This window comes from Uranotaenia lowii, chromosome 2 (genome assembly GCF_029784155.1).
Source record: "Uranotaenia lowii strain MFRU-FL chromosome 2, ASM2978415v1, whole genome shotgun sequence".
NCBI lineage: Eukaryota > Metazoa > Arthropoda > Insecta > Diptera > Culicidae > Uranotaenia > Uranotaenia lowii.
The window spans coordinates 11,861,508-11,880,326 of record NC_073692.1 but is presented as its reverse complement, the minus strand read 5'-3'; the positions used below and the strand labels follow the sequence as shown (position 1 = coordinate 11,880,326).

General features: G+C 32.1%; 2 protein-coding genes across 2 annotated transcripts; both read left to right on the top strand.

Annotated features, from left to right (window-relative positions):
* Positions 1 to 456: 456 nt before the first annotated feature.
* LOC129748698 (1-acyl-sn-glycerol-3-phosphate acyltransferase beta-like) lies at positions 457 to 8,152 on the top strand. The gene is made up of 4 exons (XM_055743380.1): positions 457 to 685; positions 1,282 to 1,415; positions 6,403 to 6,603; positions 7,776 to 8,152. Exons 1-4 carry the CDS (start codon positions 459 to 461, stop codon positions 8,141 to 8,143), a joined length of 930 nt encoding a protein of 309 aa, XP_055599355.1. The 5' UTR covers positions 457 to 458; the 3' UTR covers positions 8,144 to 8,152.
* Positions 8,153 to 8,996: 844 nt separating this feature from the next.
* LOC129749688 (1-acyl-sn-glycerol-3-phosphate acyltransferase alpha-like) lies at positions 8,997 to 14,758 on the top strand. The gene is made up of 4 exons (XM_055744738.1): positions 8,997 to 9,119; positions 9,185 to 9,389; positions 9,455 to 9,588; positions 14,184 to 14,758. The coding sequence occupies exons 1-4, from the start codon at positions 9,089 to 9,091 to the stop codon at positions 14,738 to 14,740; spliced, it is 927 nt and encodes a 308-aa protein (XP_055600713.1). The 5' UTR covers positions 8,997 to 9,088; the 3' UTR covers positions 14,741 to 14,758.
* The last annotated feature ends 4,061 nt before the right edge of the window (positions 14,759 to 18,819 follow it).

The window sequence follows — 18,819 nt, the reverse complement described above, 5'->3', positions numbered from 1 at the left end:
ATTAATGTTCAAAGATGTTGTGATTCTTTCATAGCATTGAACATCAAACTGAGAACCTTTATCTTACGGGTAAATTGAGAAAAAAAAAATGTGGAAGGGTTCTATAGTTCTGCTAATAATATTAAAGTTATTCACCCTACAGTTACCCTATAATCGCATTATTTTTCAACTGTACAGTAGTAATAAGGTTCACGCTCTTGGGGGTTAAGCCTTTTATCACTGTTGTTGGGGGGGTCCCTCAATTGTGTGCATTTTTAATCGCATTGACGTTCGCCCGTTGCATTTTGCAGGTTTTTTTTTTAGTTGGGCCATTCAGTTATCAGCAGGACTGCATCGATTCTTCAGATTACGATCCTCTCGTACTTGAAGCGAAAGTGTCGAATACTTTCTTCAGTTCGAAGTGACTTTGCCCCATGAGCGGATGAGTTTGGTCGACAAATTTCAAATTCAACGGAATCATGGACGCTGTCGAATTTTTCGGTGTTTGTGTGAAATATTATGTGGCCTCTTGGCTTGCTGGGATCACAGTTGTGTTTGCGTTGGCCTTTGCAGTTCGTTTCAGTAACCATGGCAGCAAGTTCAACTATTACGTGAAATACATTTTGATATTTTTCGGACTGCAAATGTTTACACTGCTTTGTATGCCGATTTCGATGCTCTGGGCCAGAAAACCGAGTAATCCAAGGTCATTAAAATCCAGTGGCATAGGGAGTGTGATTATTGTTACGGTTACCTACACACAAAATATTTCATAGATATTTTTATCTCAATTCGAGTATCAAAGTACCAAGTTTGAAATATCTCTGTCTAAGATTTCAGTTAACCCTTTACTGCATACGAGCTCATTTACATATGTCCCCGAAGTTGTTTTTTTCACAATTTTCAGCCTAATTCGGTACTGTAAAAGATTTCAAACAGTTTTAAAGCCTCAAAATTAAGGAGCAATTATGAAAACTAAAAAAATCTCATTTTTTTTTTAATTATAATTATTATTATTAAAACGATCGATCAATATAAATTCGTTTTTAGCCAAAATTGTTAAGTTATTTGCATTTACACATTTATTTTTCAACAGTGAAAGTCCATGCAGTAGAGGGTTAATTCATACCTACAGAAAAATAATTTCGATTTCTACTTCATATCAAAATTACAAAGTTTATATAAAAATTTATTTCAATATAAAAAAACTTATTTTCCAGTATCATTTCGAATTCTTCTTATGCCACTGTTGATTAAACAACAAACTTTTTTTTTTTGCTGAACCTCAATGCTAACTTTTAGAACACAGGCCACAATCCTTTCGTACGGAACTCTGTTGCTTCCGATAACCTGGGAGTTGAGAAATGGGGACATCCTCAGGGACGCTAAAGGGGCAATCGTTATGGTTAACCATCAATCGTTTCTCGATATACTGGGTAAGTGAGTGCATTTGCTGGCGGTTGAAAATTCCTGTGTGACTGAAAAGTTTTTTTTTTCAATGTATAGCTAAAATGTGGATGAAAATGTACTAATTCAAAATTCGTTCAAGGTCCCGAAGTGCATTTTGTTCAGCTCGAAAATGAAGTTTTTTTTTAGACCTACATATTTTTACAGCTCAAAACAATTTGGACCTCTTAAGAAAGCTTGGATGAGAATTGAATAGCAATTCTGTTTGAAAATTTTATTCAGCTAATATGAAACATTCAAAGGAACAATTTAATAAGCGCTTATCTGTCCCTGAAATTTTTACCCGTTACCGTCCTTAAAGTGTCAATTTGAAACTCCTAACTAAAACCAATAATATCTCTCTCGAAACTTCTAGTTTAGGAAACCCCGTACTGTAACTCAAGTATGTTTTTCAGACAATATTCAGCTACAGCCCTTCAGTTATCCGTTATTCAATGTTTAAGAAAAAAATCCGTAAAAACATGCTATGAAAAAAGACTGTAGATCAGCTGTGGAGGGCTCCAAAAAATTTTACTCAGTGTCCAAGAAAGCTGAAGTTAGAAGCTATACGTTGAACTTAAGGATATATATTTTGGAGTTTTTTTTTTAGTTTTATCATTATTCTTAACTAAATTTCAGACAAGATAAGAAATAAATCACGATTTAAAATTGTTCAGCAAAACTATAATAATTTTTGTTTATTAATCGTCTTTATTAACATTCCTTTTCTCCATTTTCAATTGAAGGCTTGATTGAAAAATTCCGCTGTAATATTTTAAATTTGAAAAAAAATATATAATCACCATTTGAATTGTGAAATCTTGATTAGGAAAAAAATCAATTTTGAACTTTAGAGAATTTATTCGAAGCACATACCTACTTGATGATTAAATTTAATTTGAATATCAATGTTATTTCAACAGTACCAGTGATCAAAACCAGAGATAACATCATTTTTTATGTCGTCCAGTTATTAACCTTAAAGACCTTAATCAATAAGAACATTATAAAAAATAAAAATAAAAATTTGAAGTTTTGTTGTAAAATTTGAAAGCACGAAGCAAATACTTATTTTATAAATGTTTTCCATGAAAATTTAGCATTAAAGTTGCTACTTCGAATAATTGATATTCTTTTCATAAATTAAAACATCATTAACAATTAAAATCAGATAAATCAAAGTAATAAAAATAAATAAAACCTTTATAAATTTTCAAGTGCAAGTTTTATAGTATTAGATTTCAAGCTCTAAATACTAGGTCCTATAAAGGAAAAAAAGTAGAAACTAATTTTTTCTTTAAAAAAAAAATAGATTATTAGGCTTATTGTGTTTTCAGAACACAAAAATTCAGAATTTGAAAAACAATGAGAAACTTATTTAAATTATTTTAATTATTTTTTATTTTTGACTATAAAAATCGGAAAATTCATGTTCCAATTTCGAAATAAAAAAAATTAAAATTCGGTAACTTTATTTGAATATAAAAACAAAATAAGACGCAAAAAAGATACGTATCTAGTATTGATGAGTTTATAAGTTTAAAAATGAATCAGTTTTAAATGAAATCAATCATTGATACTTACTTACTTACTTACTTAATGCTCTAACAAATCTTCGTGAACTTGTAGAAAAAACTGATTTCTTATTTGTGTATTATATTTAATTTATTTAGGAATAATGATAATGATGATGATGATGATGATGATGATGATGATGCATGATCTAAAAAAGTTAAATCCCACAGTTTTTGTAAACTTGGAATATATCATTACTAGCATATCCGACTCTAGTAAAGAAATTTCAAATAGAAAAGATAATATTTAATTAATCAATTTGTTGAAACATGCATTTGGTTTTCGCTTTAAAATATCTTAAACTAAATTTTTTTTCATATTTCAAAGATTTGTCAAAAAAGGCAAAAAAGAAACTTTTAAATGATTTTCACCTATTTTCAAAAGTGACTTCAAAAACAAAGCTGTTAGAAAAAAACCTAATTGCATATTTGGATTTAGAGCACCTAAATTATTCAAAATCATCTCTTCAATTCTTTGCTCCTAAGAAAAATGTGAAGTTTGAGGCCTTGAGTAATTTGTCTAAAAATTATGGAATTCAAAAGAATGAGAAACACAAATTACAATTGAAGCTGAAATTGGTTCCTTGAGGAATATTTCATATCATCATAAAATTTGGAAGAACATTTACCCTTTATACAATCAAAGTGGTTAGTTTTAAAGTCATCGATACTCTCTCTCAGGACTAGAGAATGATTTAAGACGAAATTCCGCCGGAAGCGAGCCGAATTTCTGATATGTTTGTCAACGCTTATTTTTAAACACCTTATGGGATCAAGTGATTTGCTGGAAAATTAATTTCTTGTACTGAAAATTTTACTTGGAAAAAATCTCAATGGGGGGGGGGGGGGTTAAACCCCTAACCCCCCCCCCCCCCCCGTTCGCACGGCCTTGATAAGCAATTTTTGAATTTGAGCTAATTGTATAAGTTTTAAAAAAGTGACAAAAAATCGACTTTTTTGGATGTTGCCAAAAACGAACGGTTTTGCTCGGATGTTGCCAAAATCGAACGGGGTCTGTATTTTTACCCCTAAATGTATGCAGCAACCTCATACTTTTTCTTTAAAAACATTTTTGAGAGAAAACATGTAAAATTTATTTCGAACAAAACCAAAATTTTCTGCAATTAGCCCTTTATGGATTATGACATCACAAATACATCAAAAACTGTAAATTATCAAACGTTTACATTTTATTTTTCATGACATACTGCAACTTACCGCTTTTTCTTAGTAGGGTGGAAATCGCATGTTTCGCATTACCAATAACTGCAATTTTGTTGGTTATATTCTACCAGAAACTTAATTATAGATTCCGGTAGAAAATTACTGACAAAATTACAGTTATTGGTAATTTTTATTTAAAACTGTAAAATGTTCGGTTTTGTTACCGTTGTCGAGTTCGGGTCTCGTCCGAAGGGGCTTTTTTTGCTGAAGCGCCACCTGAGATCGAAAGACCATCGTTATTTAGCTATCCAGGATTCTATAGGTTTTTGTTTAATAAAATAAACAACAATTTTTAATTTCCTTTGGAATATTCACGAGGCCCAGTTTCACCATAGATTTTCAAAATCTGAGGAGCGCACATTACGGTATGAATTGCATTCTGCGATCGAAGAAGTTTCGCTTCTGCCATGATGATTTTGGCCACCCACGTCCTGATACAATAAGTCGAGAGTCCATTCTTCACGGTGCGCCGGAAATTTTCTTAGCGATCTGCTTACCCTCCCGGTACAAAAATTTCTTGCTGCTACACGGGAGCCACACATTTTATCGACTTTGCTGTTCCTTTCGGTCTCTTTGGGAGCAATTTTAGCTGCAGGGACGGTTTTTCACAATCCGATGTTTAGACTTGCTGCATCTTTGCTGCTGATCACCGAAAAGAAAATTTTCCAAAAATGGTGAAGGTTGCTTGGATATTATGAACATGAGCTTGAGCACACGCAAACTCGAGACCATTTTATTAGAGCAAGTTCACTGGTGTTGGGAAAAAGTGGTAGAAATTTTGACATTTTGAAAATTTTCAAGATCTTGGGGCGATGTATTTTTTTACAACACTGTTTCTATTCCAGCCGTTTGTGATAGAAATGTTGCTATTTTTGCATCACAGCATGCGAAAATACAACACGTATTGTGAAAAAACTAGAAGGCCACAGATCTTGAAAATGTTTTTGCATGGCAAAATTTTCAAAATGTGCCGTAAGTGTCAAATTTTCTACCACTTTTTCCCAACACCAGTGAACTTGCTCTTGCGGTTGCAAGAGTGAGAGGGAATGGAAAATCTTCTACAAAAAGACAAACGAAACTTGAAGTTTGTCTTGACAGCGAAAATCAATTAAAGAGATTTGTTTTCATTTAAATAAGTTCGGTACTTATATTCAAAGAGAAGGTTTGAACAACCTCTTGGCTGGATGAAACTATGATGTCAAAATAGTCGATGAATTCCTTTGAAATCAGCCAAATTGTGACTGAATTCAAAGGAATTCATCGACTGCTTTGAAATCAGAGGCTCGGTAAAACAAGACGTCAGATGAATCAATTACAGAAAATTTCCGATTTATAGAACCCGAACTTTAGTATTTATATAGATTTATATATACCCAAACTCGGTGATTTTGATTTGCTGTGATTTAAACCATAAAATAACACAGTACCCCGGATTTTTGTAACACAAAACATAGTTTTATTAATAAGGAGAGACAAAGTGTTCATTGCGCTTAAGCGAATAAAGGTCACTTTCTATAATATCTATAATATAATATCACTGGTACTTTTCCGTAAATGTGTATCCAAACCCTATCAGGTGTTATTATTATGAATTTTAGTGTTTTGTTTTGGAATGATGTTTTTGAAATTTGATGATTAAATTTTTTCAATACATTTATTGCTATGCTGATGAATAGCTACTGTTCTTTTTAAGTGACCAACGAGTTCAGCGGCAGTAGTTTCCTTATCAATTTTATCCAAATATAGACCTGAATGCAGGACTGCAACAGAACCTAGATTCGCGTGCACCTCGGCTGATAACATTGAAGATTGATAAAGCTTAAGCCTCGAACCAAACGGAATGTGCATAATAATTAATCTACTGATTACGTTGGGTTAAAGCGCATTTTTATATCGCGATTGATTTTTTATTCCATTCTTAATCGCATGTAACCTGCGTTTGCTTTCGACAGATTGAATGATCAGTTTATATCTTCGGATGACCTTTTGAGCTGACACCAAAAACAATTTCTTGGTAAACTTTAACGATATGCAAAGAATTTATGAAGATCATTTAGATTTCAAGCCAATTTAACGTCACCATTAATTTGAAACATGAAAATGTACCTAGAAACAACTTATATTTTCGGGGACAAAACTCTATTTAATAAACATTTTATTTTCTTCCCCTCACACGCAGGCCTTTTCGTGATATGGAACACGCTGAAGGATCTGCTGACGATCGCCAAGCGTGAAATCCTCTATCTGGTTCCGTTTGGTCCGGCGGCTTGGCTGGCGGGAGTGGTCTTCATCAATCGTAAGAATCCGGCCTCGGCGATCGCCACCATGAACAGCTGCAAGAAGCGCATGATCGAGGAGGGCTTCAAGATGTACACTGCCGGCCAAAAGTTTGGGATCACCCACTAAAAAACATGCAAATTTTGATCGTTCATATCTCAGCCGTCTTAGGACATATTGAAAATCTTCTGATCTCACTTGAAAGATAATGAGCATTAGCTATCTCGGAGGTATTTTGCCCAAATATAATGTTTTAATTTTGAACTTAAGACTTAACCTAAAGTTATAACATTTTCAAAAAATCGCACTCAATATTCAAAGCCGATCATCTCGGGATAGGGTGGACCAAATCTCAAAATTTGAGTGGCATTAGAATTCCTGTTTTTTACTTCTCAAAACACAATCAAAAAAAATTGAGAAAAAAATCAAGAATGTATTTTTAATTAATAAAATAGACACTTGAGTTATCGTCCAAAAGTTTGGGATCACCTCTTTGTATGGTGAGTTTGGGATCATTCTTATAAAAACATGCAAATTTATTTTATTCATATCTTTCTCATCTAACATCGTATTGCAGATCTGAAGGGTTCATTTGGAAGCTAAGGAATTGTTGTTTTTTAATAAATTCATTCAAAAATTATATTTTGAAGTGATAACCATAAAAAAATCACCTAAAATTAATTGTTTTTTTGAAAGTTACCGGATTTTTTTTGTAGTTCTCACCTTAAAATATAATTTTTGAATGAATTTATTAAAAAACAACAATTCCTTAGCTTCCAAATGAACCCTTCAGATCTGCAATACGATGTTAGATGAGAAAGATATGAATAAAATAAATTTGCATGTTTTTATAAGAATGATCCCAAACTTACCATACAAAGAGGTGATCCCAAACTTTTGGACGATAACTCAAGTGTCTATTTCATAAATTAAAAATACATTCTTGATTTTTTTCTCAAATTTTTTTGATTGTGTTTTGAGAAGTAAAGAACTGGAATTCTAATGCCACTCAAATTTTGAGATTTGGTCCACCCTATCCCGAGATGATCGGCTTTGAATATTGAGTGCGATTTTTTGAAAATGTTATAACTTTAGGTTAAGTTTTAAGTTCAAAACTAAAACATTATATTTGGGCAAAATACCTCCGATATAGCTATTGCTCATTATCTTTCAAATGAGATTAGAAGATTTTCAATATGTCCTAAGACGGCTGAGATATGAACGATCAAAATTTGCATGTTTTTTAGTGGGTGATCCCAAACTTTTGGCCGGCAGTGTACATGTATCCGGAGGGCACCCGACATCCTGGTCGGGGAATGCTCCCGTTTAAGAAGGGTGGCTTCCACACGGCTATCGAAACGGGACTGCCCGTAATTCCGATCGTCTACTCGCCGATGTACTTCATCGACGATAAGAAGCGCATGTTCAAGCCGGGTCACGTGATCGCAACGGTGCTAGATCCGATACCGACCAAGGGACTGACGAAGGACGACGTGGACGATCTGGTGGAACGGACGAGAAACGCTATGCTGGCGGAGTATGAGAAGCTTTGCGCAGAGATCGATACCAATCTGAAAAATCCCGCATGGGTGAATCAGAAACGTCCCCGGTTGATGATAGTTGATAGTAAAAAGACGTATTAAGAGATTAAATTGGTTGGAGTTTTATTCTCAATGAATCGAAATCCTTCTAACACACAACCAGAAAGTTGGACACAGCATAGTCCATCAAACCAATCAGTAAAACCAAATTCAAGGAATGTTTAAAAGAAAATGGAATTTCAGAAAAAAAAACTTTGCTATCAACATTTTTTAAATTTTTTTCTTATCTTAACATCTATTTGCATGACTAAAAAATTCAAAGATTTGATTCAGATAAACTTTCCATGCTAAGAAGTTTTTATAATGGTGTATAGATTTAGAAGTAAAAACCATAAACATGATTTCGTTACTTTTAAAAGAAATTCAACAATACACATTTTATTTTAAAAGTCCTCAGTTGAAATACTGCGAATACAATCTTATCTTTTCACAAGTAGAGCCTCTCATATCTAAAAGAGTCGTTTCTAATGTTTTCCTTTGACTTGTACTTGGTCAGTTTATTTCATGGATATAGCCTTTGAGCCAACTTTTTTCCGTTTAAACTCGATCGATTCTTATCAAATTTGAATGAGAAGCCATTTTTCAAAATGCAGCCCCGTTGACGTATGAAAGTGTTTTTTTTTTCAAATCATGCAATCTGTGCAAATGTTATCGGCCAAATAAGCCGCGTATCGCCATAGCGAACTCAACAAATACCTCGAATACCACCGAGCATTTTGGAACAATTGAGGCAGTTATCAATTTCGGTGTGGCCCCCATATCAACTGATTAACGTTACCGAGATACCTATTTGTGAACGAGAAGCGTATTGAGCGAGCCAATGCCGAACCAAAGTATGCTTTGACTTCAAGATGCTTCATTTCGACGACTTCTGGGCGAATTTCAGTCTAATCAAACCGCATCGCTGGGGAGGTTGTTTTTATTTTTGTACCACGTTTTTGTTTTCATCACCGTAGTCTATTTTGAACTTTGAACTTTTTGGGAAAAATGACGAGTTGTACGCTCTGTCAAATTCTCGGTGAGTTGCCTGTTTGAATATGTTTTGGAATGCAAATGACTTGGTTCAATGGTGTTTTTTTACAGGATTAATTGTTAGATATTACCTATACGCGTGGGTCGCTTCATTGAGCATATGGCTGGGACTTTTGCTATTATCAAAAGTCGGCAAAGATGGAAGTAAATTCAAATATTACGCAAAATATGGAATGATTTACTTTGCTACTCAGGCTTTCACGACACTTTTTGCGCCCATTTCACTTTTTCGGCCAATGAATCCCGAGAATGTGCGGTAAGTATTCGTTGTCACTTGTCCATTGTTTGTATATTTCAATGAAAAAAGAATCATAATTTTAGCATCATAGGAGCGGTTATTGCTCGACTCTCATCACTGCTACCTATCACGTGGGAGCTAAGAAACGCCGATATTCTCAAAAATAACAAGGGAGCAGTTGTGATGTGTAATCACCAGTCTTCGATGGATATTCTAGGTAATGTAAACAACAACAAATTTCCTCATTCTATGGTTTTCCAAAAATACCCTAAATTTTGACTATTTACACATTTTTGAAAATTTTTCAACTTCTTCCATTTATATAATTGTAACACTACTGATCTATCAGACTTTGACATTTTTTTCATTTTTCAAAGATTTTTAAAAATGTGATGATTTTGTTTACATTTTTGAATTACACATATTAACATTTTATTAAATATTGCTCGAAAGTAATGTCCTTTTTAGTAAGAACAACTTACTTATCCATCCATCGATCCATCTTTTTCTCATTATTATCATTTTTGTCACATTTGTCATTTTTGTCATTTTTGTCATTTTTGTCATTTTTGTCATTTTTGTCATTTTTGTCATTTTTGTCATTTTTGTCATTTTTGTCATTTTTGTCATTTTTGTCATTTTTGTCATTTTTGTCATTTTTGTCATTTTTGTCATTTTTGTCATTTTTGTCATTTTTGTCATTTTTGTCATTTTTGTCATTTTTGTCATTTTTGTCATTTTTGTCATTTTTGTCATTTTTGTCATTTTTGTCATTTTTGTCATTTTTGTCATTTTTGTCATTTTTGTCATTTTTGTCATTTTTGTCATTTTTGTCATTTTTGTCATTTTTGTCATTTTTGTCATTTTTGTCATTTTTGTCATTTTTGTCATTTTTGTCATTTTTGCCATTTTTGCCATTTTTGTCATTTTTGTCATTTTTGTCATTTTTGTCATTTTTGTCATTTTTGTCATTTTTGTCATTTTTGTCATTTTTGTCATTTTTGTCATTTTTGTCATTTTTGTCATTTTTGTCATTTTTGTCATTTTTGTCATTTTTGTCATTTTTGTCATTTTTGTCATTTTTGTCATTTTTGTCATTTTTGTCATTTTTGTCATTTTTGTCATTTTTGTCATTTTTGTCATTTTTGTCATTTTTGTCATTTTTGTCATTTTTGTCATTTTTGTCATTTTTGTCATTTTTGTCATTTTTGTCATTTTTGTCATTTTTGTCATTTTTGTCATTTTTGTCATTTTTGTCATTTTTGTCATTTTTGTCAGTTTTGTCATTTTTGTAATTTTTGTAATTTTTGTAATTTTTGTAATTTTTGTCATTTTTGTCATTTTTGTCATTTTTGTCATTTTTGTCATTTTTGTCATTTTTGTCATTTTTGTCATTTTTGTCATTTTTGTCATTTTTGTCATTTTTGTCATTTTTGTCATTTTTGTCATTTTTGTCATTTTTGTCATTTTTGTCATTTTTGTCATTTTTGTCATTTTTGTCATTTTTGCCATTTTTGTCATTTTTGTCATTTTTGTCATTTTTGTCATTTTTGTCATTTTTGTCATTTTTGTCATTTTTGTCATTTTTGTCATTTTTGTCATTTTTGTCATTTTTGTCATTTTTGTCATTTTTGTCATTTTTGTCATTTTTGTCATTTTTGTCATTTTTGTCATTTTTGTCATTTTTGTCATTTTTGTAATTTTTGTCAGTTTTGTCAGTTTTGTCATTTTTGTAATTTTTGTAATTTTTGTATTTTTTGTAATTTTTGTAATTTTTGTCATTTTTGTCATTTTTGTCATTTTTGTCATTTTTGTCATTTTTGTCATTTTTGTCATTTTTGTCATTTTTGTCATTTTTGTCATTTTTGTCATTTTTGTCATTTTTGTCATTTTTGTCATTTTTGTCATTTTTGTCATTTTTGTCATTTTTGTCATTTTTGTCATTTTTGTCATTTTTGTCATTTTTGTCATTTTTGTCATTTTTGTCATTTTTGTCATTTTTGTCATTTTTGTCATTTTTGTCATTTTTGTCATTTTTGTCATTTTTGTCATTTTTGTCATTTTTGTCATTTTTGTCATTTTTGTCATTTTTGTCATTTTTGTCATTTTTGTCATTTTTGTCATTTTTGTCATTTTTGTCATTTTTGTCATTTTTGTCATTTTTGTCATTTTTGTCATTTTTGTCATTTTTGTCATTTTTGTCATTTTTGTCATTTTTGTCATTTTTGTCATTTTTGTCATTTTTGTCATTTTTGTCATTTTTGTCATTTTTGTCATTTTTGTCATTTTTGTCATTTTTGTCATTTTTGTCATTTTTGTCATTTTTGTCATTTTTGTCATTTTTGTCATTTTTGTCATTTTTGTCATTTTTGTCATTTTTGTCATTTTTGTCATTTTTGTCATTTTTGTCATTTTTGTCATTTTTGTCAATTTTTCATTTTTGTCATTTTTGTCATTTTTGTCATTTTTGTCATTTTTGTCATTTTTGTCATTTTTGTCATTTTTGTCATTTTTGTCATTTTTGTCATTTTTGTCATTTTTGTCATTTTTGTCATTTTTATCATTTTTATCATTTTTGTCATTTTTGTCATTTTTGTCATTTTTGTCATTTTTGTCAATTTTGTCATTTTTGTCATTTTTGTCATTTTTGTCATTTTTGTCATTTTTGTCATTTTTGTCATTTTTGTCATTTTTGTCATTTTTGTCATTTTTGTCATTTTTGTCATTTTTGTCATTTTTGTCATTTTTGTCATTTTTGTCATTTTTGTCATTTTTGTCAATTTTGAAAATGTTGACAAAATTTAGACAATTTTGACAATTTTGACAATTTAAACTACTTTGACAACGTTGACAATTTTGACATTTTTTAACATTTTTTTCAATTTTGAAAATTTTGAAAATTTTGAAAATTTTAAAAATTTTGACAATTTTGAAAATTTTGAAAATTTTGAAAATTTAGAAAATTTTGAAAATTTTGACAGTTTTGATAATTTTTAAAAATTTGACAATTTTGATAATTTTGACAATTTTGACAATTTTGACAATTTCGACAATTTTACAATTTTGACAATTTTGACAATTTTTGGCAACTTTTACAATTTTTACAAGTTTTACAATTTTGACAATTTTGACAATTTTGACAATTTTGACAATTTTGACAATTTTGACAATTTTGACAATTTTGACAATTTTGACAATTTTGACAATTTCGCAAATTTTGATAATTTTGACAATTTTGACAATTTTGACAATTTTAACAATTTTAACAATTTTGATAATTTTGACAATTTTGATAATTTTGACAATTTTGGCAATTTTGACAACTTTGACAGTTTTTACAACTTTTACGAATTGGACAATTTTGACAATTTTCACAATTTTTACTATTTTTACAATTTTTACAAATTTTACAATTTTTACTTTTTTTTCAATTTTAACAATTTTAACAATTTTTACAATTTTTTCAATTTTTATAATTTTGCGTTTTTTACAATTTTGCCATTTTGTACAATTGTCACAAGTTTGACAATTTCTACAATTTTTACAACTTTGACAATTTTTATAATTTTTACAATTTTACTATTTTTACAATTTTCACAATTTGAACAATTTTTGCAACTTTTACAATTTTTACAATTTTTACAATTTCTACAATTTTTACAACCATAATAATTTATAGGGGAGAGTGGGGAATTATGGGCCACTTTTTTTCTTTGTTTCATAACTTCTTTATTTTTAAAGATAAAAATAAGAAAATAAATAGAATGGTTTTCTACATTTATTAGGCATTTTTTATTATTTTTGAAAAACATTAATTTCTCGAGTTCTGACTGTTTTAAAAAAAGTATTTTTTTTTTGGATTTTGAAAAACTGTGAGGAAACGTGGGCCACCAAATCTAAATTGACAAGATAACGTGCAAAGTTTATGAGTTTACCCAAAACTGAAATTTCATAATTCATTTAGTTATTTTAAAGCAATTTCAGATGATGAAATAAAAAAGAGAGTTGTGTATGATCGAATAGTTCCTAATTCCTGGCTCGCGAACGTTTCGACAAAATTCCAAACATAGGATTTTTGTTCGTTTCTATCGCATTGGAATAAATGTACAAAATATTTTTCACAACTCTTAATTTGGCTTAAGAAAAATTTGCAGATAGGAAAATCGTATTTTAAGTTCATAATGTGTATACAAACGCCAAAATATAGGTGGACCAAAATACCCCATAAAATGTGGCCCACGATTCCCCACAAGCTTTGACTTGCAAATTGGTTGTGTTTATGTGACTTTTTGATGTTTCATCAAAAATTCCTTTTGCACGTGATAGAACATGACCAAACTAAGATCATAAGCATATTTGTGTTATGTACTGTAGGTCTCTCACGGATGCAATTTGCGGGTGCTTTTTTAATTGTGTAAGTACAATTGTCTAGACTAGTTAAATAAAAGAAGCATATGATACGTACATAAGTCAACAACATAAAGAAAAACATGCTTACGCCAAGCGACGATGACAGTTGGACTGAGATTTTTATTTCAACACACAGCTGAGATATTTAGAGAGGTCCACGTTACCTTACTCTTCCTTACCATTTTTGCGATTATAATTATTTTAACAATTTTAACCAATTTTACAATTCTGACAATTTTTACAAGTTTTACAATTTTGACAATTTGAAAAAAATTGTATTACACATAAATCAAATGACACACAAATACTTTCTATAAAATCTAACGAGTTTTAGGGATTCGTGACTGGAAAAAGGTCGAAATCCGAATTTTAAGGTTCTAAAGTTTCTTATCCGCTTTCCAGGAATGTTCATAATCTACAACAGCATGGGTAACGTCATTCCAATCGCAAAGCGTGAAATGCTGCTGCTGGTTCCTTTCGGGCCGGCGGCTTTGCTGGCCGGAGTAACGTTTATCAATCGCAAGAACCGGGCCTCGGCCGTCGAAACGATGAACGGATGCAAGCGAAAAATGGTCAACGAGGGCTTCAAGATGTATCTGTTTCCCGAGGGCACCAGGTATCCGGAACGAGGAATGCTCCCATTCAAGAAGGGTGGTTTCCACACGGCCATTGAAACGGGACTGCCCATCATTCCGATTGTCTACTCGCACATGTACTTCATCGATGGCAAAAAGTATCTGTTCAAGCCAGGGCATGTAGTGGCCAAAGTGCTGGATCCCATTCCGACGAAGGGACTCACGAAGGACAACCTGGACGACCTGATGGCACGGACCAGGGACATCATGCTGGTCGAATACGATAAGCTGTGTGCAGAAATGGACGCCAACCTGGCTAATCCTCGATGGGTGGCTCAGACGCGGCCTCGATTTGCGACCTTTGATAGTAGAAAATCTCGCTGATAGTGGGCGATAATTTTTTTTACACGGTATCTTATCAGTGAAAAATAAACTGAATCCTAATCTGTTTATGATTGTGTTTCGATGAATGATCCGAATTTGTTTTGCTTACGTGGCGAGGAATTCCCAGAATTTGTCGATAAATGTTACGAAAGAACACTTTTATCTAAAATTGGATAAGCGGAAAAATTCATTGTCACGCTCGCTTTAAGTTGTCACATAGAAGGGTCACAAAAAATCACGGGATGGCTGACTGGTCAGTAAATGTTTATCTTTATCTCAAAGTATCTATAATCTTTTGAACATTGATTGAATTAAAAAATAACATAGGTCAACACCAAATTTCCAAAAGAACCAACAATAAATGGTTGTACGAATCTGAATAGAGATATCTTGTTTAAATGATGAGTGTGATAAAGGGTGATACGGTCAAAATTTGGTCAAGGGAAAACGCGTGTAAATCGGTGCAATCGTTTATTTAAAAAATCAAATTAAATTTCTTTTTCAAGTTTAATTAGTATAAAATTCAGGAAAAATATTCAGTTAGGCTTCCGCTTTTCCAAATCCGAATTGCCGGGCCTTACGCTTAACCCCTGCCATCAGATTTTGTACAGCCACCTTGTCCACCTTCTTCGCCGCAGAAAGCCAGTTTGCCTTGAACTGCTGCTCGTCCTTAGCAGTTTTTTGGTGTTCTTTAGGTTCCGCTTGACAATAGCCCAGTATTTCTCAATTCAGCGGAGCTCTGGCGTGTTGGAAGGGTTCTTGTCCTTGGGAACCACCTGCACGTTGTTGGCGGCGTACCACTCCATGGCCTTTTTACCGTAATGGCAAGATGCCAAATCCGGCCAAAACAGTACGGAACAACCGTGTTTCTTCAGGAAAGGCATCAGACGTTTATTCAAACACTCTTTCACGTAAATTTCTTGGTTGACAGCTGACAGCAGCCCAGAAGCTATGAAAATGCTGCTTTTCGAGCCACAGGTACAGATGGCTTGCTAAACCAGTTTCATGTTCATGAAAATATCTGCTACCTCTCCCCTTCCTTTTGCCGTATAAAACTCCTGTCCGTCCATTACTTCGCAGTCAAACTTCGTCAGCATCGTCGTGTACAGCCTCCGGGTTCGCGCTTTGGTCGTCGTATTTTGTTTTTATCATCGCGATTTGGAGTCACTACCTTCTTGTAAGTCGATAGTCCAGCTCGTTTTTTGGCTCGATGCACGGTTGTAGATTATACACCCTGCTTATTTGCGGCATCTCGGAGAGAGAGGTTAGGGTTTCGCTTGAAACTACCGGCAACTTTTTTTTTGTCGTCTCAGCGGCTTCCGGTTTTCGATTTCCCCCCGATCCAGACTTTCGGGCTGTCGACAAACGTTCCCCAATCACTGTAATTACATTTGTAACGGTTGATTTGACAACTTTTAGCGATTTTGCCAGCTTTGCGTGCGAGTACCTCGGATTTTCGCGATGCGCGAGCATAATTTTGATACGCTGCTCTTCTTCCTTGGACGGCATTTTGACAACTGAAGAGTGAATTCCAAAATCAAAATAGGAGCAACATTCTATACAGACACACATCTTCAAAATGAGGGATGTTCCAAGGAATATTTAAAGAAAGTAGTGTCGAGGCAGCCCTGCTTTAGTATTAGTACACACTGCGACGTCACAATCACGAAAAATCTGTCAATTTACTAGGAAATTTGCCTTTTTCGTTGATAATGAAGAATTTGCTGGAAATGCTCCACTTTTAATACCTGTTATTCTAGAAGGATTCTTGCTAGATTGGTACGAAAAAATATTTGTAGGAAATAGACCATCGAAGTTCGAAAAAAATGGTGGATTTTCCCTACTCAAATTAGCAAAACTTTAAAATTAGTTCAATGGCTTCCATGAAAATGATCAAGTCAGTGCATTTTAAGATCCTTATTACAAAAAAGTTATCAAAAAACAAACTTTTATATAAAACCACAATTATTTATTCGCATTTCAGTAAATCGAGTTAACAATAATCAATTGATGTTAATTGTTCTACATAAGAATTGAATATGGTAAACCGATTGGATAAAAATCATGACAATCAGTTGAACACTCAATAACTACCAGCTAGACCTTTTTAAAGTAGATTTTATCTTCGTTTTTGAACGTTTTAGCTTCAAGATGAAATTGCGTTCATTGTTAAAGTGAGAAAAAAACATAATGCAATCTTTAAAGGACCAGAAAATTTCCTAACATGGTGAAATAGAGGTCTTACAACACAATCAAAATGAAATTGGAATTCATTTTCGTCCTAAAACATGCTTTTCTTTCAAATTTCTGCCATTCGCATATAAATTTTTGATACATTCGGTTTTGTGACGTCACAAAAAAAATCCAATATGGCTCTCGACCAGGGCCGGATTAAGCCATCGGGGGGCCCGGGGCAATTTTTCTCGGGGGGCCCCTAGAATTCGTTTTTTTTTCGTTTTTTTCAAATGCTACCCAGAAAATACAAAAGCTTTTAAACGTGTTAAAAAACTGGAGATGAGTTCAGTATACTATTTTCAAATAGCCATGTTGTCTGCGTAGAAAATTGTTTCTAGTATCTTCAAATAAAAATTGTTAACCAATCACGTGCAAACACTGCGGAAGCATTTGAAAAAATTTTAGAAATGAAAACTCTAATTCAAGCTGCTAAATACTAAATTTAGTTCTTTTTTTAACCCTTATCACCAACTAAAATTCTCTAATTAAAAAAATGACCGGATAGATATTTTGAATGTTTTTCATATAATCATTGATCGTTTGGTTTGTGTTAATTCGAGAAATATTTACCTAGTGACAATTAGGAAGTATTTTGAAGATTAAGAAACATAGAAAACAAAATTAAAAAAAAAATAAACAATATAACTTAATCCATATTCCATAGAATACAGATATAAGAGTTTAAGAATTCAAAACTTTAAATCACGTTATATTCAAAACCAAAATTCAGTGTCCCAAATCTAAAACATAATTTCAAATCAAGTATTAAGAAATAAAATATGAATCAATTAATAAAAAAGAGATACAAAGCTACAATCAGAGCAAAAGCAGAAATGGCACCAAATGTGAATTTCAGTTTTATGCCTTTGAAACACAAAAAAAAATCTTTTCATGAGATGTTTTTGAATATGATTCTCATCAGATAAAATGTTTTTTAACAAATTATTATTCTAAATGTGACGAAAGTTTCATTTGATGCCCTCAAAAAGGGGTATTAGTGCAAAAATGATCGGTTGAAAAAAATTGAGAATAAAAATTGAGTGTTTTAAACACAGAATCAGTTATCATCGTAAAAAATTATATACGGAATCCAAATGAGTTTAGTACTCTGAACTAAGGTTGCCAGATTGCTCGGTTTTATCCGGGTTTGCCCGGATATTTAACACAAATTTTGACAAAAGTCCCGCCCGGGCCGAATATCCGGATTTCATTGAAAAAACCCGGATTTTGCCCGGATTTTTTCACATTATTTGCCAAAACAAACAGAGAAAATCATATTGTGTTGTGTTGTTCCCAAACGGAATTTTCTGAGCAAGTTTTATAAAATTTATAATGAAAAGTGTTTTTTAATGCTTAAAATACGATTAAGAATTTGCTGATGAAATTTTTTTTCTCGATTTGTGTTGAGTATTTTCTGGGATTAGATCAATTTTGCCCTGATATTGCCCGGATTTTTGGTCAACATTTTAGTATTAAATGCTCGGATTTTGCCAGGTTTTTAGATAAAATAGCCTGGATTTGTTCGGCCCGGGTACGTGCTGAAAAAATTCTGGCAGCTTTACTCTAAACAAAAATCCTGAATTTTCAAAATTCTGAAATATGATGAAACTGAACTTCAGTAACTGAAAAAACAACACAAGACTTGAAAATCCCAATGAATTGAAACTGGGAAAAGATCACAGAAAAATTCATATTAAGAAAATCACTTAATCGTTTTCATGATAATTTGAGAATGATCATTTGGAAAATAATCTGCTGAATTCAGGATATTCACTTCAGTAGATGATAAAATTTTAGTTAAATCAGTTGAAAATGTTCCAGTACATATTTTAAGTCTAAGACAG